The following is a 23419-nucleotide window of genomic DNA, read 5'->3' as shown; positions in this document are numbered from 1 at the left end:
AATATATTATAATTATTTATGCTATATAGAGTTTCTAAATTTTATCTTGATCATTTCAAAAAAAAGTCTAAAATTTTATTTTTAAATTAAAATATATTATAATTATTCATGCTATATGTAGTTTCTAATTTTTTTAAAAAAATTATTTTTAGATTATAATTATTTATGCTATATAGAGTTTCTAAAATTTTTATCTTGCATATGTATGTACGATGCTAGTTGTAATATTTGATTTTCTATTAAATTTATATAATAGCTGACTAAAATTATTATATATATTTTTATTATATTATATTTATTTTTATAATTTATTACTATTTATTATGTAATAACTCAATGTTAATGATTATACGTTTTAATTATAATTTGATGATGTTATAATTCGGACTTGAATGAATTGATTCGTAATTGGATTGAGATCAATTCGTAAAGCTATAGCTCGTAAACTAGGCTTAATCAATAGGCTAAGCCCCAATCCATAAGCTAGCTCAGTCCAGCTCATTATATGCGGTCATGTAATTCACATAACCAATCCAGTCATGACTGGCCCAACTTGGTATAATACGTGTATAGTCTATTCATGAACAATACACTAGTATATGGGTTAGTCCAACCTAGTTCAGCGCTATGTGATCTAGTACATTGTCTTTATCTCGTTTGATTTGAAATCAAATATTGATTGAATCAAATTAAATTTAATCAATTTAGATTCGATCGAAGATGATTTCAAATTGATTTAATTTATTTAAATATGTTTAACATAAATTAAACTCTTCAAAATATAGGATGGTTTGAAACTAATTAAATAAGGATTAAAGATTAATTTAGTTAAATTCTAGTTAAGTCAGGTTCAATTGGATTGATTGAGTTATTGTTTATGTCAATTAAGGCTAATTGATATTATTTTCATATTAATAATATTTTAAAGATAGATTAAAATATTTTAATGTATTATTTTATTCTAATATGAATATTGTCAATATGAGATGATTTTATTCTTTCATATACTCGAATATAATATGAATATTGTCAAAGGAAATATCCCCACTTTGGCAAGTGAGGGATACTCGAGAGAATTATTCTTTCAGATACTTGATATGCACCAATTTGGATGATAAACTTTTATACATATATTTGTTTTATAATTGATTTATAAGAATTCCTACCCAACTTTACTAATTTTTTTATTTTAAATTTTAGAATAATTTCATAATAACACTGTACCAAATTTAAATAGAGAACAGACTATCCTCTATCTTTAGATAAAATTAGTTAAATTTTACTTTTGAATTGATATTATTAAAATTTATGACCACTTTTGAATTTTATTTTGATGAATAAATAAATTATAATAAATATTTATAATTTATATAAAAAAAATATTTATTTATTTGACTCCGGATGATATTATCATCGTGTGAAAGAAAAAAAAAAAAAAATGTGACAAGAGAGGCAATGAGAGGATTCATGAGAAGTAACTGAAAAGTCCAACAAAAATTACACTCAAGAATTACTGATTAGCTCTTCTTTACACGATCAAGCAGCTATTTTTTATAGCTTAAACATCACCACCAAATGATGCATCAAGAAAGCCGCACGGTTATGATTAAGCTTGTATAATTAAACATTACATTATATAGCTAGTCGTTGGCAATACAGCATCCCTATACATCAGGTGAATAAATAATACACCTTGGATTCCACTGTGTTCAATAGCAAATCTATGGCAGAAAGCTGATGGAAATTGAAGCATCCTTGGTACATGAGCGGCCTTGGAACAAAATGCTCTCGAGGAGCTCCTCTCTCACATCTCGATGTCCTCCAAGTCTGGCAAGGGGAAGCGCAGTATAGCTGCAACTCCCGTCAACTGTGCCAGTTCTGCATGAGCCCAAAAATGATGAATGATGTAATGAAGTGCTATTTATAAAAGAGAAGAAATATGGCACAGAATAAATAAAAGCCCATATATCCACAAAGATCATTACTCACGTTCTCCAGATACATGCATTGAAGAAAAAATATGTACGGTGCCACCTGAATCCTTGACTGATTCGACAAACTTAACATACTTTTGCCTCGTCGCAATGTCAGAATTTCTGGAGAACAAAAAATTATATAGATGCACCTTTAGCAAGAAACATACAACACATTGAGCAATCTCAAACTCAATATACAGTAACATAAAATAGAAGTTCAAATAACTATCAAATAAGAGGGAAACAAATCGAATTGCCTACTAAATATATTTCATCACCATTGATTATTTATTTCCTCTGTTCCCTAAGCACTCAAGTACCTGATTATTATGTTTTGTTCCATCTAACATATTGTTCATTTATGACCGATCCACAGAGGTGATTCAAATTCAAATCCTGCAATCTCTTCTTCAATGGTCTAGGTTGGATCTATTCTAGAGTATAAACATATATGATATGACAATTTACTACATTGAATATTGGCCCAATGCCTAAACACTTTAGCCAGCCCCGTTCTCAAGAGCATTTTTAATGTTATATATCACATTTTTAATGTTATATATCATACTGAACATAAACCTGAACCCCTCAACTTCCTCAATTCATCTCATTGCAAACATGAGCTGAGCCAATCCTCTCCTGCCTCAAGTCATGGCGCAAAAGCAGAACCAAGACTCGATCTCTAACCTCCCTCAATTCCAACCAATATAAAAGCTGGGAATCAGCCGCTAGCATAAACCCTCATGAGAAGAGGTCAGTCCTTACCCTTTCTGTTTCCATATTTCTATAATTTTTTCTTCTATTTGATGCCATCGCTATGATTGGGTCAGCATGATAGAACAAGTTATATAGCTGGCAGTCGACACAACAAGGTCAATGACACAAAAAAGTGATGCTACACTAACTACTCCAAATGAAGCCACTGAAACTTTGACATCTATAGGACATACAGTAAATTTAGATGAAATGATTAGTCACTAATTACCTGATAACCTTCAAGCTTGTCTCTGAGTAACAACGCAAGTAATTTAAAAACTTAACTTCTTTACTCAGGTAAGACAATATTATTCTTTTATCAAATATGGTTAATAAAGATGATAGTTTAAATATTTTCCCAACAATAATCTTGCCTTGCTCTGCACATATCTGCTTAATTAGCTTGTCAAAAAGTCACTATTTAGCTTAACAGTTGACAAGGCCCTGTATCAAATGATTATTTCATAAATTTAATAACCATATGCATGTAATGTGATAGATTTTAGATCATCATAATTTACATAATACAAAAAATCTATATCGATAGATTGTCGGCATGACATTGACTCCAATGAATAGTTGATAATGATAAACAATACCAATAAAATTCTATATAGATAGATTGTCGACATGACACTGACTCCAACAAATAGTTGATAATGATAAACAATACCAATAAAATTCTATATCAATAGATTGCCGACATGACATTGACTCCAACAAATAGTTGATAATGATAAACAATACCAATAACAACAAGAAATAATGTCCCAATGGATAATGGTAAACCGAGTAAAGAAAATAAATTTTACCTAAAAAGGCCATCTGTGATCAGAAGAGTTTGGATGGCCATCCGCTCATGTGCAACCTCAACATGCTTTGGCCCATAACAAGCGCGTGCCGTATCCTGAATATACTTGTTATTTCATAATCTTCCAAAAACAAACATCAAACTATAATTTAGGGCAAGCAGCATTAAGAAAGCATGTTACTGAGCTTAGAAATTTAGCATAATATTTGTCCACATAATCAGGATGTCAAAGGCATGATTATAAATAGAATTACTCTGCATGTAAATATAGACATTTTAATCACATATTTAGCAGAAATTATCATGTTAGATGCTCAATATTTCTCCTTTAAATCTTAGTTTTTAAGGACAACATTGTGTTCATCTACAGGAAAACCCTCCATGATTGAAGACCTTGTAAGGCCATTGTGTAGCCCTTGTTCCTTGATCCTGTAGCTATAGAGACATTCTTCAATAAGTGATTTATATCCATGCTAGCAATAAGTCAAGTGGGCAAGCTTACATTTGAAAGCATAGTGAAGAAGTCTTTCAAAGCACGGACCTGAAAGATTAAAAAAATTCGATAAAAGATTCGAAGAAGAAAAATATGAAAATTTTATTGAAAAACCACAGCGCACTTATCAGGAAAATAGAGAGAGTGAAAAAAAAAATAGTACTAGTTCTCTACACATTATTACCTCCTGCGCAGCTTTTGTGTCTTTTATCAAAGACATTACGGTTGGGGCATCCAACACCTCCTTCAAACTGTGTCTGCTCCAGAAAGGTGAAAAAAATAAGTAAAGGTACCAAGTAATATCCAAAACAGTTTATTTAAGAGTTGAAGGAAGCAATAGTTACACTAGAGCATTGAAATGATGACAATTCTATCCAGCATCATTTATTTGAATTAAGAATAAAGCTATACCAGATCCTGAAAGGCAATTGTACTTAAATGTTGACAATTTGCTACCTGAGAAATTCTACAACTTATGATGATGTAAATATTGTTGAAAAAAAAAAAATGCAATTCTCTGACTTCTTTAAAATGTCAATCTCTACATTTTGAATTGACGTCGACTATAATCTTCTAGTTCTCACTTGGATAAGAATCATTCAATTTTGACAACTCTGAAATTACACAAATGAAAATGGCATTTGATCTAAATATGAAATCTGAAATGGACTACGTCCAACAAGTGACCCAGGTTTCCCTGGACATTATGTTGCACTGCAACGGTTCTAAAAAGATGAGTTGCTATATGAGGACAATGCTCATTGGTGGTGAATGGTCAATCTCTACACTCACTGTAAGACTCAAAGTATCAACCTCAAAAGCCTTCAGCTCAGTTTTGACTCCAAATACTTACCAATAACATACTACAATGCAGGAGCAGCTCTTATCCAATTTTTCATTGGCAATACTACAGCTCTTATGTCTAGTGATTAATAGCACAAAGACCCTAGATGGGTTTATCAATACCCAAGAAACAGAGAGACAGAAGAAGAAAGAGCTGGAGATTGCAACAATTGAAGATTGAATTTGTGTTGAGGACAATGAAGGACAAAGACAAATTATTTGCTAAGCTTGCAAGGAAAGGTTACATCTCAAGCTGGTCCATGATGCACCACATGCGAAGCCTTCACTTGTTCTTCTGATCAGCATCAATAGATTATGGTTGCTTGCTACAAGTTTGTCAACAGGGTTGTATGGCCTAGTGTTCCTTTCCTTGATCAATCAGAGTATGTTGAGTACATGCATTGTGGGGCCTTCACAAATGCAGAGATAAATTGCTTGCCTCAAGACCAATTGTACCCCTAAACCAGCTCCAGCAGCCCAACTAAGGGGAGGACATACTGGCTCTGTGAATGTCACTACTATTCCTGTTTCAACTCAGGCATAGTGCTGGTTCATAATGCTCCCATTGAATCCATCTAGCATGTTCTGTTGCATGCTTGTTTCTGAAATCTGTTTAACATTCAATCTTTCCAAATTTAGAATCACTAAAGGCCTATCAAACAAAAATATAATGGAAACAACCATATGTGGTACGGTATGTGCGATTTAGTAAAGGTTTAACCAGTTGTTAGACAATTATATGGTCTATTGTTTGTAAGTTTCCATGCGAAGTGAACTATCATATAAATGATACTTAAAAAAGTAATAAAAAAATTATGCACAAGCTATTTTGAGAAAAGTTGCTTATATGGGCATCAAATGACTCCAATTACAAAGCAAAGATGATGCCTCCACTAAGAACAGATTAACATGCCAGGTTAAAAGCCAGCTTACATTCTCAGAAAAGCCTAATGCCACAAACTTGAAACTAATCCTGAATAAAAATAAGAACTCATGAAATAATTCAAGAAATCAACGTAATTGCTGTAAACAATTCAAACATCTGTTAACTCTAATAAATAATAGGCTAGCTGACAGAATTAGGAACTCACTTATATCCAGAGTTCGAATGAGCAAGAATTAGGCGTGATTTGTTCTCTATTATTGGTCTTAGCTCTCTTCTTTCTGCTTCTAAAAGTAAATAGTCACGGAACTGATCCTGCAATGCAGTCAACAACAAGAGTTGGAGTGTACATATATTAATGACAAAATTGGTACAAACTACAAAGATTGAATAACAGTACTAATTTTCAAACACTAAAAATGAATTTGTTTATAGAATTGACATTAACCATTGAACACACACTCCAAACATAAAATACTCACTTTTGCAATAGTCAAAAGGAAACGTAGAAAATCAGAGATACACGATTCAACTACTTTAAATGATTAAATAATCTAGACTATCCCCAACACATGTTCGTGTCAAGCCTTAGTTCCAATGGATTGGTAACATCTTATAATATTTTTAACTTATCATGAACACTACTTCCATCTCCATTGGCACAATTCCACATCTCACTCGTTATGGTATCAGTTGAGTGCAAGGATTGAAATATCATACTGTACCGGAGTTTCGATCTTCTCTTGGTATGGTACGGTACGATATTGTATACCAAACGGTATACCGTTCGATATATATATATATATATATATATATATATATATATATATATATATATATATATATATAATTTTAAAAAACAATGTGCAACATCGCCTCTCTTCTCCCCAGGCGGGGCGACGTCGCTTCTATATATATACCGCTCGATAACGAGCGGTCCGCGTACTGATTTACTGTCGGACCGATATGTACCGCCCGTACAGGGCGGTATCATTCGAAACTGTATACCTTGGTTAAATGTACTTGTGTGTAATAAGATATCAAGGTATGATAAGACCTCGATCCATATGGGCCAATTCTAGTCTAAATTACCATGAACAATCCTCATTGGACCTCAACTGATACTTACATGGGAATATACAACTCCTGTAAAGTCCTAGATAATAGGTTTGAGTTTAATTATTTTTTTGAACATTCACTAATAACATGAGCAAAAAAACAGTACTCGTTCATTATTAGTTACTTCCAAAAAAGACAGGATTTGCTTCATCGCATAATGCTCTACAACGAGAGGCTCATAAATGACATCAAAGGATGGCCTCTCTCAAGAGAGGAAGAATATGATTGTGCCTGATGACATGCTAGTTAACATCCTTCGAGGTAATGTTACTTTGATATCTTGAGAACCTACTCATCAATACTTATTTCATCAATTTGACAAATACAAAAGTTACACAAAAGATGCTACAAAACAGTTACCAGCTCCACAAGCACATTTGATTCAGTTACTGTTGGAGTCTACAACCAAGGAAAACCACAATAATTCTTTGCCCAAAAAATTGAAGTAATAACTCATTCTTTCTATGACCACTTAACACTTGATGAGATACAAGATTGCTGACCAACACCCATCTAGACGAAAAGTTATTGGGTTCTTAATGGTCCAACACTTCTCTAACCAAATGTTAGTTAAGACCTACACAAGAGTGATCATGCAAGAATAGATAAAGAGGCTAATTCATGAGGTAAATAAGTACCTACTAGTTTACTTTTTATTGGAATAATTAATCTCATGATGAATTTGTCAGGATTTTCTACCGTCATCATAGTAGAAAATGAAAAAGTACTTTCTATTTCTCCTTTCTTATCCATATTGTACTTGTTCCACATGATGAAGTAGGTAAACATGTACCTTGAAGCATCATAATCAAGGCATAATGAATGATGAGATCTTTGATCTTGTCACAAAAAAATAAATTTCTGCAACTATATCACCTAAAGAATAGCAAATAAGATGGTCCAAGAACCTCGAGACTAAAGCAGAACACATTAAACTCCTTTTTAGTGACCAATTAACTTTCAGAACTAGCAAGATGTAATATAACAAGCACATCCATCATCTGTACTCATCTTTTCATTCGATTTCTTTCAACCAAAAAAAAAAATAATCCAGAAGAGGATAACATTTTTTTTATTAAGAGAACCATATAATTTAGACCAAATTGAACTAGGAATTACTAACAAACAATGAAGTTTAACAGAATTATGAAGTAACCAGATATGACAAACAGGTTGCGTAAAAAAATCTCTTTCTAGAAATGTCGGTTGATTGGACCTTTGTGAAACCTGGGCTTGCAATCACGACGCATCGAACAACTTTAAAGTCAATGTGCTTCAGAAAAGCCTATAAAAGATGCATAATTTATCAGGCCAAAAAGCTAAATGTCTAGACTTTTACATGAAATTCTCTCTCTTTTGTGGCTTAAGAACACATATCAAAAGTGCAAAAAAAAATATTTTCCAAAATAAACTTACTTGGAGAACATTCTCGAAAAACTTCTTCAGAGCCTACAAAATGGATAATTTTGCTTAATTTTGATCAAATGGACATCGAATTACAGACAACCATACTGAATAGTACACGGCATACCAACTCATAACCAGCAATTGCAGGTCCATGCTTACGAGGAATTGCGGTCTCTATTCGAGCTCGAGTTGTAGTTATGCTGTTTGGAGATCAATCATCTGGTTAGTTAGGTATAAAGGTACAAGAGTAATTCGTGTGCACAGAGAGAGAGAGAGAAAGAGGCCATATATCTACATTAGTCAATAGCACACTGTTAACTTGTAATAACACATGAATCTAATGATGACATCAGAAGATATGGTTCTATGCAAAAGGATTATTGCTTTGGGTGTAAGCATCAATAACTTAGTGTCTCTCTCCACTCTCTAGCTTATTGGTCCTGTTCTGGCAGTCAATTGGGTTTACTAACTAAAAAATTTGGGAATCAGATTTCTTTTTTTTGGGATAAAGAAAAGAATATGGATAACTAGAAGAATGGTACAGAAGAAAGCATTATAGTGATGCCTCACACATGCAAAAGACCAAACAACAGACAAGAATACCCATGCAGCTTCATCATATTATAGTGATGCCTCAGACATGCACCAATGTACTGCTTGCACTGAGCATTTCACTTTTAGCCTATGTGCAAAATCAAACATACTGCAGCCCATGTGAATACTAGTTGCAACACCTACAAGTTCTATTTATTGTTCCCCCCAACACATGATTGTGAGGGCACTCTGCCAAGCCAGATGCCGGAAATGGTGCATACCAATATATTTTAGATGCCAGAACTGTCTACCTAAAACAAGTTCAGAACCATCAAAGTTATAAAAATTCCTAGATGTCATGGCGAGTAACCCCTCGAAAGGCATGGGATTTTTCAGTTCTTGTTTGACAACTTTGATGGTGTCACACTTATTAAAAAGAGGATAACAAAGCAAAAGGTCCCATGTTATTTTTCATCATACAAACATACAGAACAACTATTCTTACACAACTTATCCAAGATATAATTACTTGCACATGTCATAGTACCTAAATGAAACATCCTCGTCCTACTGTCCCTGTAATAACAATTTATGACAATCAAACAGCTCACTGCATTTATGATCAACCCAACGGGTGAGGCAAAATCCCCCTCAAGATACATGACAAAGGAGAAAGGGGGGAAGAAAAGGAAAAGAAGGATAACAAGAAGTTTGAACTCTCTCAACTCAATGAGGATACACCAAGAAACCACAGGCATGATTTAATGTTTATACCAATTATTCAATGATTTTCCGCCCTTTCCTTTGGTTTTTTGTTTATTTAAGACAATCTCAGACAATGTCCCGTACCAACTTATCATACAAAAAGCAAATGCGTTTTGTATCCCCAGCAGCCATACAAAAAGCAAGGACTGAAAAATCCTAGGCTGCAAAAGCCCTCGGCACAATAGATCATGGTTTCAACAAATCAAAAGCATATGAAGTCTCATTACAATAAAAACACTGCCTCAGTGGACTTACTCAAAATGCTTAAAACCATGAGGATACAAGTAATACTGACGGTGCATTTTCAAAAGTCTTTAGTAGCTGCAGAAGAAACACATATACATGGTGACTTTTCAAACATTGCTCACATAGTTTTATTTAGGATGAGCCACTAGGAAGGAAGCTTCATGTAACAACACTATCCATCTCAAATTACTAACAATGAATTGCAACAAAATAGAACAAAAAAGGTAATTCAGAAAAAAACATCTTATAAAATTTCTGCCAAAAAAGCAATTAAGGTTGTCTTCTAACATTTAGGTATTCATAACAAATATTCTGACTGGTGGTTTAAGTAACAAAACTGAATAATTAATTTACAGAAGTCCTAAGGCCAATTCATTCTCTTTTAGTATCACTTACCTCTTCCCTATGAGGAACAAGTGGGCTAGTCCTTCTTGCATAAGAAAAACAGCTAGGTCGGCACTTGCAGCAGGATCTGAAACATATTCACCATGAGTATCAAATTACAAGTAAAATATTCACCTCAACTTCAAGGGAAAAAATAATTACAAACACATTTAAGTGTAAATTACTGGGAAACCAGATGAAAAATATTTACTAATACTTATCCTTCCAAGGAATTAATAAACACTTTAGACAGAGCATAGGTATCTGAGAAATCAATCAATTAGAGGTTCATCAAGTGCAAATGTAAATCCTATATTTCCAGATGAACACAAGGCGAAGTTCATGTTAGTCTAGATTATGGATTAACAAGCAGATGTTTATCCATAACTCAACATTAAAGAATGTTGGCAAAAAAATAAGGATATTATAAACTTCACATCACAAATTAATTAATCATACAAAATGATGAATTGATCAATATGTTAAAATAGTGATGAAGATCAGTTTGGTCATGTGAAGATGGATTACTGCACAGATTACAGTGGCATAAACAGTGTGCTCAGTAAGCTACAAGCAGCTCTCAGAAATCCAGTCTGGGATTAATAGAAAACTTGTTGGTAGGAACAAAAATAAGATACCAGATAACAAACCGCCATATACTGCCTGATATACCAAGCAGTATCGAGATGCAATTGGTGCTACATCAAGTTAATGAATACCGATTGGTATGTACTGGTCCAAATGTTATTTTATACAATTGCTATCATATACCTGTCAGGAGTTCTAATGGGACTTAAACAGCAGTAGATTAAGTAAGATCACTTATGAACAAGATCAGGAAATGAACCACTATTTGTTCTTCTAAGAATCTTAGTTACTCTTGCAGTTTAAGAGAGATTAGAAGAAAATAACAGTTAGTCTCACAAGGCAACGAAATGCTTTGTGAACATTCTGTGCCCAGAAATGGTGGTGGAAGGAAAGGTAATGGTGAAGGTCTCAACAATATGTGAGAAAATACGATAAACAATGAGTAAAGGTTTCAACAAACTTAATTCACTACTTTCAAACTCCAAGATACAATGATTTTCCTTTCCTTGCCTTGTATTCAGAAAGTTAAAACTACATGTCCAAAAGTAATTTGATAAGCAATAACGTTAACCAAGGAATAGGTACAACAAGGTTTAAGGATCCATGGTTTACTAAGTAGTAAATACACATTCCATGATCTGATTTAGAGTAATATGCTTAAAACAATTCATGGATGACTAAAATGACATCCAGATTATCAACATTTTGCAAGCAACCACGACAAACAACAAATTAGTGGAAAGTTCTGAAACTATTTGCGAGAGATATACATTTAAAGGGAGCATACCACATGCTTGGTGAAGTATATCGAGTGCCACCGAATCCCAAATATCCTACATTATTAAACCAAAACAACTGCTCTGTCAAGAATAAAAAAGAAACAAAGTATAAGCAGAATCATCCCCTATGTAAAAAGGATGAACAAGTTTATTTTCATACAAAGTGATACAGCAAAGGTCAAGATATTGACATTATCTTGATGGCCAACACTAACTCAAAGGACGCGTTCTTTATCGATATAACTTCACAAGACAAGATACTTCTCCCACCTCTTAATTATTATGGCAAGACTTATAACTCTAGAAATAACAGGCAGGTGACAGAAACAACATACTCATATAGATAAAATGGTTATGTCTGACTTCCCACCAGTAATTTAAAAAGGTGCTCGGGCGAGGCGAGGCGAGGCCCGAGCGCCTCGCTTCACTTCCAGGCGGTGCGCTTCAAAGAGGCGTCGCCTGGGCGCTCGCCCGAGCCCAGGCGCTGGGCGCTTCAGGCGAGCGCCTGGGTTAAACCAGGTGACCGAACCAGCGTTTTAGGTCTGGTTTGGTCTCCGGTGCTTTAGTTGGTTCAATCGAACCAACTAAAGCACCGATATCAGCTGTCGCTGCCTAACCCTAACCCTGCTCGTTGCCGCTGCCGCTCCCGCTGCTCGCCGCTGTCGTTGCTCGCCGCCGCTGCTGCTCGCTGCTGCTGCTGTTATCGCTGCTCACCGCTCCCGCTCCCGCTGCCGCTACCTCCTTACACTCCCGCTGCCGTTGCCGCTACCTCCTTACACTCCCGCTGCCGTTGCCGCTTCCTCTTTTCTCAATCAACACCCCCTTACACTCCTCTTCCTTCTTCTCCTTCTGTATACCGTTAACAATATACTAATAATAGTATTTGTATTTGTTAGATTAATAATATATTATTTTGATTTTATATCTTAGATTTTCTTAATTTAATAACATATTTTTATTTAAAATTTTAAATAATTATATTTATTAATTATATTATATATTTTTATATTTTAGCACTTCGCTTCGCTCCGACGAGCGCCTGGGCGAGGCGCTTTTGGACCTTGGCACCTAGCGCTTTTTAAATCACTGCTTCCCACAACAATCAAAGAAAGCCTTCATTTGTAGCTTTATGGAATCAGCTACGGTGATACCACTGCCTTTTAACTTGTTGAGGCAACACCCTCAAATAATTTAAGGACTACTATATTATTTAATTCTACCTATCTACATGTAATATTAGAACCTTTCTGTCAACAGTCAAGTGGAAAGGAGAAGGATTGTGCTATGGCAACTGGGCAACTGACATCCAACAAAAAGCTTTATGCCTTTACCAATACACACAAATGGTGAATAGCCACCAACAAGTAGGAAAGGTTGTTGAATTCTCACTTGAAGAGAGAAAACAGATGGACATTCAACAGTCAATTGATTTATAAATTCTTATACATTCTTTTGTCTTTAGACCTAAAAATAAAATGTGCATTTTTGTAGTTCTACAACCAGCAGCTAATATATGAAAGTAAAACACAAAAATTTAAAGCTTCAGAAAAAGATCTTCCCAATGTTTAATTATTACAAATATTATGGTTGTCGAGCCAGTTTTCTCACACTACCAAAAGATCGAAAAAAGAGATTTTATACTTCAAATAGTGTAGTGACCAGTCGCTAATCCAGTCCACAAATATTGGAGAACAGAGAAATAATGGTCCTATGACCTGTTCTTCTCTACCTTCCTACAAATACTAGTGTAGTAACCGGTGGTTAATCCTACTTTATCAAGGACATTTCTGTAATAAAAACAGAAACGACACATCAGCTAAATTTCCGGTTATTCAAGTTTGTCCCACTAGTACCTGGAAGATGGCGAAATAATGTTAATGACTGAATATAGTGAAATATTCAGTACGCACAAATTGGCTCTTGGACTGAAACAAATAAGTCTGTAAATTCAACCTAGATAAAAAATGAAAAATGGACTAAAGTATAGTTATTCAATTGACTCAAATAAGGAAACAAGAAGGAACAGGCTACAACTCTATTAGACATGAGAATCCTTGAACTCTATCAAGTCTAAACAAATAATTGGCTTGGTAGGTATCTTACTAACCCCTAATTACACCAGAATTCAACTAGTTGAAATATCCAAATATGCTACATGTAATTGAAGTCTACGTTGCAAGGTCTTAAATACAAGCCAATACTCGTTTCAACTACCTGTTAGACTAGTATGAAACCATGGTATAACACAAAACAATAATAAAGAAGTAGTAATAGGCAGTACCAAGCTTATGGTTCTACTAATGATGCTTTATTGGACAAGTAAGAACCAACCAGAGCATTGCAGTTGTGACCAGTTTTTTAAACCATACATCAACCGGCGCTTAAGTTAACAAGATGTCATATTTCAAACACATTACAAAGCTTAAACTATTTATTTTGATGAGTAAGGGCAATGACATGAGGAATATTGCTGTATTTCCTTTTCCCCATTTGATTACGAAAGGAAACAAAAGAAATTAAAATTTGACCATTATAAATTAACTGGTTATTCAAATCTTAACCATATCACAGAATGAAAGATCTAGGTACAAGTAGTTTTAATCATTCTTATGCAGAAAATATTAGCTAAAATTTAGATGGTAATAGTTCAGATTATACCTTTTTTAGCAGAAATGGCCTATGTGGCTCAATCACTAAGGTATGAAATTGTCCGATCTGTCATGGTACAAACAAGTTAGCGACTCCAGAATGCTGGTGACTAAGACAAAAATTATGGATAGTTTACCTTAACATGTTCGCTCTCGAGGACATTCTTTCCCCTTATACGCAAGACTGACCCTTCCTTATCATAATCTGTGCCCTATGAATTCAAACACAATGTTCAAAGTTAGGGAAAATATTCATAAACTCAAATAACAAAGGAACCAACATGGATCACTTGAACTTTATAGAAGAAATGAGAAAATTAAAAGCGAGTACACAAAAGAGAAGATAAATGATGCAAAGATTTATCTGACAAAAAAAACAACAAATACAGAAGAAATTAGCAAATAAGAAAAAAATTCAATAAATACAAAACCAAGGAGATCATGGACATGGAAGCGTCATATGCTGATGTCATGCATTATGAGATGACACCCTCATATGCCAAATATAATCCTCAAAATCAAAATGTAGGACAACAGATTGAACCAACAAAACTGCTTATTCTTCCATCATCATGGTCATCAACTCGCCCGTTGCTTTCCTAACACTCACAATACTATCAAGGGACCTTCCAACAGTCCACATGCTGACTTTGTGCACAGTATCTAGGATAAGCTTTGAACAGGATATATTGAATGCTTGATTAAGAGATAAACCAAATAATACCTCAACTTTAATTTCCAGCTTTAACCTAACACGGTCAGACTTGCGTTCACCAGAACCCATCTCTCGAATGACCTTCCTGTGACATGGTGGAAAGTTGGTTACAAGCAAATCCAGAATATGCTTTCTAAGAATGAACATTATTTGCATAACCAAATCATATGAGAGATGGTATGATACAGAAGTAGATCAGTAAGCCCTTGGAGCATGAGGTTATAAGTTCAAATGCTAATTGACCTAATATTTCAAGGTGCACAACAATTAATGTTCTCTAAAACCCATCACATCAAGAACAATTTGACGTATACAATCAACGAAAAGCCTACTGTTTAACAAGAAATTGGCAACCTTGCAAACACGGGATCAAGCCACCGACACAAGTACAAGAAAATAATAAGCTGCAATCCTTAATACTCATTACACATAGCGGACCAAGAAACCAAAATAAAAAGGGAAAAGAAAGAAAAAATTACCTGACGGTCGCAGCTTTAACGGTATCTCCTGCAGAAATCAGATTGTACGCGTGCCACATGTCATCATCCTCTTCCGGGACGAGCTGCAGACGACGCAAACCCAGTAACAAAGAGCGAAAAAATTAGAGGTGAAATCCAAGTTCAGTTTCTAAAAGAGATATAGGGTTCCAGACCCTAGTGAAAGAATAAGAGAGGAACAAAAGAACAAACATTAACGCCCCCGGGGCCGTTGGGGACAAGGTCGCGGCGGACGAGCTTCATATCTCTTGTACTGCGAAAGGGGAGGACGAAGGTAAGCGGCGCTCGATCAGTCTCCTATTTGCTCAAACCCACTGCTCGTGACACAAACCACGAGGCTCTTAGAGAATCAATTAGAGATGCACGAAACCATAGTCAAGAGACCCATCTGACATCCATCCAGCACAAAGAATTTATCGAGAGAGAGAGAGAGAGAGTCACAGCCCCGAATCGTGATGTCTTTCCGCCGAAAACCAATTGGACACGGAAACGGAAAACAAGGCCGAATTCGATCGGGGAAAGAAATGTCGGATTCCTTGAGGGCGACAAGGGGTTGATCAGGAACCCTAGTACCTTGCAAAGAAGGGGAACGAGGAGATCGGGGAGAAGAAGCCCGGATTGAGATACAAGAAAGCCGCTACGTGTTCCCTCTCGCGAGGTGGATGCGAGGAAGCAGAACCATCGAGTCCCACGGCAGTGCTCGCGGACAATGTTAATGGTCCTTCAACACCGGTTTATGGGCCGGTTCGATGGGTCCGGGTTGGACCCGTTTCAGCCGGATCTAACGTTTCAGGCCCATAAAAATTTGTGGACCGGCCCATATAGATTTGTGGGCCGGCCCATATAGATTTGTGAAAAGACCAAAGGATTTGGCAGATTGTGATTAATTATGTTTCATGAAATGGGGATGTCCAAATCAGTGTTTCATGAAACAATCAGTGTTCAGACAAAACTCAGTGTCATGCATCAAAATCCTTTATATGAAATCAGTCCACTTGAAACTCCATACCAAGACATCCATGCCCTAAAGGATAATTAATCTGCAACAGGGTGATTGTGTTTGGACCATTGTCACGAACGGTCATCGCGCACTAGTAACAACTCCGTTCAACGAACCGTTCGTCACTCACACCTATATGTACAGCTGCTTGACAGTATGTTTTCTCTTGGTTTTGGGTCATTTTACTTGTAAAAATGTAAGTTCGAACAACCTGCAGCGTTACAAAGCGATCGCTCACTGAACTGAGCAAAACAGCCCCAAAACAGCTCCATTTTCACGTGCCGCAAGCTAATTTCTGAAATCTGTCTCCGCTCACCAAAACGTCAGCCATCTCAGCCCATTTGAACCCCCCGGGTGGCACAGGGCTGGATGGGGCTTCGGTTATATACCGGGCGTTGAACTCTCTTTCACAAGTTCGCACGTGGCCTTTACGGGAACTTGTTGTCGCGCCCGAGACCAGGTGAGCGACTGTTTGTGGGCTTGCAGTTATTCGTTCAACCTTCTAAAGTCCTTGTTTTCTCCTTCTCCCTCTTTTCTCTTGTGCACGCAAGGTGCTCGCTGAATTACTTGTAAAGCTTCCCCTTTTCGTGAGATATCGAGACTTGTCTGTTGCTCGTTCTTTTGAACTAATCAACTTTTTCTTTTACAGGTCCTTCGGGACCTACGAGAGGTTACAAGTGGGCTGATCCTTGCAGAGCAATATCACAAGGGTGAAGCGCGACTTAGGCAACGTAAGCAAAGTTTGCGTCTTTGCCGCAAGGGTGACTCGCAACTTAGGCAACGCAAGCTGAGTTCGCGTCTTTGACCGCAAGGGTACCTCACGTCTTAGGTAATTCCAGCTAAGACCGTGACACTGCGGCAGATCAAATTGGAGCATAGAAACACTACTTGTGTGTTGGAAGTAGTTTAACACAGTATCTGGGCAAGAGAGGGAGACACGGAGCTTAAAACAGTACCTGCATCGAATCACTGCTCATCCAACCGTTGATACCAGACCTTTAAAAGATGTGCAGATGATCAAAAAGACTCGTGCAATGTCTCATCTCACGACAGTGGGCTTTAGTGTGGAAAAGAAAACTCGGGGTTCCCATTACTCATCCAACCGTTGATACCAGACCTTTAAAAGATGTGCAGATGATCAGAGGTTTAGAGGTGTCTCTCCACCCAAAAGCTGTGGACACGAGCGAAGGCGGGGGTGGGGGGGCTCGTCTCTTATCCTCGCCAAAACGTGAGGCAGCGGACGAGAGTGGACGGCCGATGTCTTCCATCAACACCTCCGCAACCAATTTAACCCGCATCAGCTCACCTCGCGAGGCCGTCGACTCCGCTCGCCTAAGAAGGGGCCATGGCTAGGCTGGTGGCGATGCAACCAAGGCAGGCCTCTCCTTGGGCCTCCTCATCCTCCCCGCTCCTCCCCTCGTCTCTCTCTGAGTTCAGCGGGGCGGCCCTCAGCATCTCACTCCAAGTAAGGACCCATCTCCCTTCCATTTGGGGGACGCCTTCTTAAGCTAAGCTGTTGTCCGACTTCAATGTCGTGCAGAAGAGGAGGAGAACATGGCAGCCAAAGGGTGCTCTGCAGGTCACTGCATCAGGTGCCAAGAAGATCCTCATCATGGGAGGCACCAGATTCATTGGAGTGTTCTTGTCCAGACTCCTTGTAAAAGAGGGCCACCAGGTTTTGATTTCTTGCTGATTCTACGTTGACTCCTGCAATAAGAGCAATTCTGGGATGCTCTTTTGGTTATTCTATTTCAGTGGACATGTAATAGAAGAAGGTAGGTGTTGTGGTTGGTAGGTGACGTTGTTTACTCGGGGGAAGGCACCCATCACCCAGCAGCTGCCTGGTGAGTCAGATCAGGACTATGAGGATTTCAAATCCAAGGCAAGTTTTGGATCTTTTTAGGAGAAATGATCTCTTGAATTTGCTTGATACATGCATACATTGGTTGGGCATCATGAAGATGGAGTCTTTTTATGCAATATTAGAACTTCATGATGATCTTTAACTTAGCATTCCAATATAGCCCTTTCTATGGTTCATTAATACTTTCTCAAGTAACATGATTGAAAATACTGTCTTTTTTGTGAGTGAAGAAGATTTTACCGGACGCACATTAATCCGAAAAGACTTAGTAATTGTAAGATTTAACCTATCCTCTCATGTGCAAACCAGTTTAGGAATATCTGGTGTGAGCCCAAAGAAAGAACAAACACAGGGAAAGAGGGATTTGAACTCATGAACTTCTCTGATACTATGATGAATGTTTTATTCGGTTACCAGAAATCCCCAAGTCTAAGCTATTAGGAAATGACCCAATACAAATATAAGCTTTGAGAGTGAGTATCAAAAATCGTGTAAGTGGAATCAGACAAGTATTGCCAGTTCCCATGTTGTGTTTCAATCTTATGAGCACCCATGTTATCACTAAATTGGTTATATACCTAATAATATGTGTAGTGTTTTAGTTTTAGATTATGATATGTTACTTCTTGGCTACCCATGCTTGCAGATCTTGCATCTGAAAGGGGACAGAAAGGACTTTGAATTCGTGAAGACGAGCCTTGCAGCTAAGGGCTTTGATGTCATTTATGACATTAATGGTGAACCTTCAATTAATTTTTAGTTCTCCTAATCTTTTGTTCATCATATGTACTATTGCAAGATATAATTGACTGAAGGATGAAGATGCTTGTACCTGAATTATGAACATCACTATATTTGAGGTTGAGCCTAATTTAATCCTACATTTCAGGTCGTGAAGCTGTTGAGGTTGAGCCTATATTGGATGCACTGCCAAAACTAGAGCAGTAAGCTTCTCTCTCTCTCTCTCTCTCTCTCTCTCTCTCTCTCTCTCATTTTTCTTCTTAAAGTTGGGAAATGGAAGAGTGAAATTGTTGTAGAGTTGATAATCGATGCTGTGAAATGGTTTTGACAATGTTGATTAACCTACTGTCTTTGGATACACTTTCAAATCTCCTGATTCGTAAAATGTTGAAACAATAGTATGTCATTGTAAAGCAAAAGTATATCCAACACATTATTTGTATTCTTCTTAAATGTTCATTAAATACTTTACTTTAAGGACTATTTATCATTGCTAGTTATTTGTTGTAATCTAACATGATTTTCATGAAATTGGTGGTCTTGGTTTACTTTTTAATTCGTATGCTCTTAAACACCATGGTAATTTATCTTAATATTCTCCTATTATATCCTTTGGCATGCCTGTTGGAAATTTTTGCAGGTTCATATATTGCTCATCTGCTGGAGTTTATCTTAAATCTGATTTGTTGCCACATTTTGAGGTGATTTTTTTGGCCTGACATTATGGAAATTAAGTTTCTGGTTTTTATTTTGGCATCACTAATTTCTCATGAAAGCAATTAATAGACTGATGCAGTTGACCCAAAGAGCAGGCACAAAGGGAAGCTTGAAACAGAGAGTTTGCTGGATTCCAGGGGTGTAAACTGGACTTCCATACGGCCAGTCTACATATATGGACCCTTGAATTACAACCCCGTGGAAGAATGGTTCTTCCATCGTTTGAAGGCTGGAAGGCCAATTCCAGTCCCCAATTCTGGGGTTCAAATCACCCAGCTTGGACATGTTAAGGTTGGTAAAATTGCACAGAAAACAACTTTATATCTCTCTGTAGATGCACAACAAAAATTGGACCTTTCAAGTCTGATAATTTTACATCTCCAAGCCACCATAAAAACTGGAGTGCTCAATCTTTATCTAGCATCTGTCCCAGCTTACCCTATAAATTTGATTGGTTGAAATTGCAGGCTTGCTTTCTCTGCTGTTGTAATTGAAATGACAAAGTTTTGAGTTGTTACTTTGCCATGTCAATATTAATTGGTTAAGCCCATTTCCTATTTGTTGAAGGCTATATCCTCCACTAGAGAAGTCAGTTCTATTTTTGCAGTCTCTTCCTTTGGTAAAACTTATGCTTCATCCATGCCTCCCTACATAATTGTTCCAAAAGATTCTTGGTTCCGCGGTTTTCTTTTTCCCAATTTTTTTAGTTTATTAATTATATACCCAATGATGCATATTTAGTTCAAAAGATTGGATTTTAGTACTTGCTTAATTGATTTTCCCTCAATTATTTTATCCATTTCAAAGTGATCTTAAATAAGTCCTTGTTCCATGCTTGGGACCGTAATATGGCACGCAAAGATCACATCATTTAAGCAGCTTCTCTTGATTTCACATGCTACAAGCTCACTCCTCAATCCAATCCACAGCTAAATATATGCAGCTATCGATCTTTAATGGTTTTGATTTAGCATGATGCTTATTGCGTGGTTTTTTGCAAGAAGTTTGTATGTCAGCTCCACCCAATAAGTTCTTGTATCTCACCCTATGTATCAGTTCCACTTATCAGTCCCTGGTTCTTTTGCCACCATATGCCTCTTCATTTAGCATCTGCTTCTGTTTTGAGCAGTTCTTCATCAAAGGATGTTCGAGGTTCTATTATATCATTGTGGTTATTATGTAGCTATATTCACTTCTTTTCGGAAATATGGTATGGTTATCCTAGAGGCAATGATTATTTACAAAGTCAGCTAGTTGGCAGCCTTTGATAAAGCAACTGCATTACAGGATCTGGCACGGGCATTTGTCACGGTTCTCGGCAATTCAAAAGCAAGCAAGCAAGTCTACAACATCTCAGGATCTAAATATGTAACCTTTGATGGGTTAGCAAGGGCATGTGCTAAGGTAATTGATAACTTAGAAATTAAATATTTCCTGTTGATGTTACATGTTCATTTTATTGGTTTCTTTAGGGGTTCATTTTGTTGTTGTTGTTTGTTTATTCAATTGCAGGGTGCTGGGTTTCCCGAGCCAGAGATTGTTCACTATAACCCCAAGGAATTTGATTTTGGAAAAAAGAAAGCTTTTCCATTTCGCGATCAGGTAAGCTTAAATCCTTATGGTTTAAGGAGCTATGATTTATCCAGTGTAGTGTACACTTCTTTTAAGGATGTAAGGCTGATGGACTGCATCTTTATCAGTACTGAACGGGCTACAATGGGCTTCAAAACACAAATTTGTAGAAAAAAGTCCCACTTAAATGTTCCAAAATATAGGATAAAATAAGACAATAACAGAGTGTAATAGTGCAAATCTAAATTTCTGGAGAGTAAAAGACAAGATATATGAAACTATTATCGAAGTTAACAGCTAGGTTGAGTATTGATTCATATTAAAAGCGTTGGTGATCAAGCTGGTGAAGCAAAAAGATTACATAATGAGTAATTTTTTAAAAGCAAAGATGCTTAAGACTATTTAATTTTTGTATAATGCTGAACCATATGTAAATCTTTAAATTGCACATAACCAAAATCCTATTAGTGAAGTTCTTGTTAAAAATGCTCCCATCTTTTATGTGCCAAACCAAGGAAACTTGGTAGCAAGGACAAGTAGCTGATAGAAACATAGTTTTGTCAATCTTTTTCTTTTTTCACATATAGAATGTGCTTCCACATTCTTTCAATAAAATTCTTAACCGTATTAATGCTGTAATTGGGTTCCTACATAAAAAATGTTTTTGGACCTTTTCTTATCAAGGAGTTAATGTTTGTGCAGAAATGAGCAGTGTATTCTAAGCATGATAAACTATTTTCCCATGTTGCAGCATTTCTTTGCATCAATTGAGAAGGCACAAAGAGAACTCGGCTGGGCACCGGAGTTTGGCTTGGTAGAGGGTCTTGCAGATTCATACAACCTGGACTTTGGTCGAGGGACTTTTCGGAAACCTGCGGACTTCACCACCGACGACATGATTCTTGGCAAGTCACTCGTCCTGCAAAGCTGAATTACTTTTCCTCAAGGAGACGAACTGTGAAGCAAGTTCGTCCGAAGCCTGCCTTCATCGTGCCCAGCTCGTGCCAAACTATTTTCTTAATTTTTAGTAATATATTGCAACTTAAAATGAAATCATAGCGTGTCTCATTTTCTTTATTCTATTGTTATTTGGTAATTTCCGTTGTTGCATGATTGCCAATGGGACAGCTCCTCTGCTTCAGTCTCAAAACATGATGGGTGATCAAAACCAACGTTAGAAACGAGCTTTAAAAACTTAGGCTATGCATAATAAACCATTCTGTCACCAATGCTAATATGATCATCAAAACCTAATCTCAGAGCAGATACAATAATTTACGTAGGAATGATGTCGCAGGCTAAAAGTTAGAAGCACAAGAACTAAAAATAAATGGATTACAACACCTTGACACTTTCAGCTCGAACGAGGAATGGTTCTCCATATTTATGCCTGCAAATAAAAATAGTAGGCAAGCGCAAGGTGAGAACTGAAGCCATCTCCATCGACGTCAAAACTCTAAAGCATGGTTGAATCAAACCTTGTTCGCTACGTTGTTTGACAGCCAGTCCGAGACCTCGTATGATCCTTCTCCTGCCTGATGTGGCACAATGTGCTCTGAATATTCCTGGAGGGGCCAACGTATACAATTGATACAGCATGAAAAAACCAATTCCAAGTTGGATTATATTGATTCAGCAATGACTTCATACATCAGAAGCATGGCGGTGGCGGTGGCGGTGGCGAAGTGAGTGCAGGCCGAGCTTGTCAGTCATTTCAGCAGCATTCATCGCATTAGGAAGATCTTGTTCGTAGGCAGAAACAAGCAGCACTGCATCTCTCGGCTCATCCTGCCAACCACGCGAATTCAAATATTTAACTTTGATGAGCTTTCCACATTCTAGCTCAGAAACTTGTCCGGTACATGAAAGCAATCGATCTATCCTAGAAAAGATTTAACTTTGATTGGTTTTATTACACTTAGACAGTGGCGATCGATTAGATTACTTCATTCAACTGGTATAGAATCAACATAAATAAGTATAATTTAGAGTAGATTATGTTCAATTTAAATTAAACAGATTTGAATAAATCAAATCAATTCAGATTAATCAATCTAGATTAATCAAATCTGATTTAATTT

The 23419-nt window shown here is 36.7% G+C and overlaps 2 protein-coding genes across 3 annotated transcripts; one reads left to right on the top strand and one right to left on the bottom strand.

Annotated features, from left to right (window-relative positions):
• Positions 1–1479: 1479 nt before the first annotated feature.
• Positions 1480–16157, bottom strand: LOC135582107 (protein PELOTA 1-like). 2 transcript variants are annotated; one of them, XM_065120012.1, is made up of 17 exons: positions 16018–16157; positions 15637–15758; positions 15427–15509; positions 14957–15032; positions 14370–14444; positions 14243–14299; positions 11593–11638; positions 10230–10305; positions 8413–8488; positions 8298–8330; positions 8098–8166; positions 5971–6077; positions 4221–4293; positions 4046–4084; positions 3545–3639; positions 1990–2096; positions 1480–1878 (listed from the first exon to the last, which is right to left on the bottom strand). In XM_065120012.1, exons 2-17 carry the CDS (start codon positions 15685–15687, stop codon positions 1805–1807), a joined length of 1137 nt encoding a protein of 378 aa, XP_064976084.1. In that variant the 5' UTR covers positions 15688–15758; positions 16018–16157; the 3' UTR covers positions 1480–1804. The 2 variants fall into 2 exon arrangements, with proteins under 2 accessions (XP_064976084.1, XP_064976085.1); XM_065120013.1 differs by having other exon boundaries at positions 1580–1878; positions 15637–15697; positions 16018–16139.
• Positions 16158–17606: 1449 nt separating this feature from the next.
• On the top strand, positions 17607–22415 carry LOC103993703 (chloroplast stem-loop binding protein of 41 kDa b, chloroplastic). Its single transcript, XM_009413870.3, has 10 exons — positions 17607–17909; positions 17985–18119; positions 18240–18326; positions 18955–19045; positions 19198–19252; positions 19690–19750; positions 19836–20057; positions 21054–21170; positions 21279–21368; positions 22090–22415. The coding sequence occupies exons 1-10, from the start codon at positions 17790–17792 to the stop codon at positions 22267–22269; spliced, it is 1158 nt and encodes a 385-aa protein (XP_009412145.2). The 5' UTR covers positions 17607–17789; the 3' UTR covers positions 22270–22415.
• The last annotated feature ends 1004 nt before the right edge of the window (positions 22416–23419 follow it).

The sequence above is a fragment of the Musa acuminata genome, chromosome BXJ2-8, assembly GCF_036884655.1.
Source record: "Musa acuminata AAA Group cultivar baxijiao chromosome BXJ2-8, Cavendish_Baxijiao_AAA, whole genome shotgun sequence".
Classification (NCBI taxonomy): Eukaryota; Viridiplantae; Streptophyta; class Magnoliopsida; order Zingiberales; family Musaceae; genus Musa; species Musa acuminata.
This window is presented reverse-complemented; position numbering and strand designations above follow the sequence as displayed.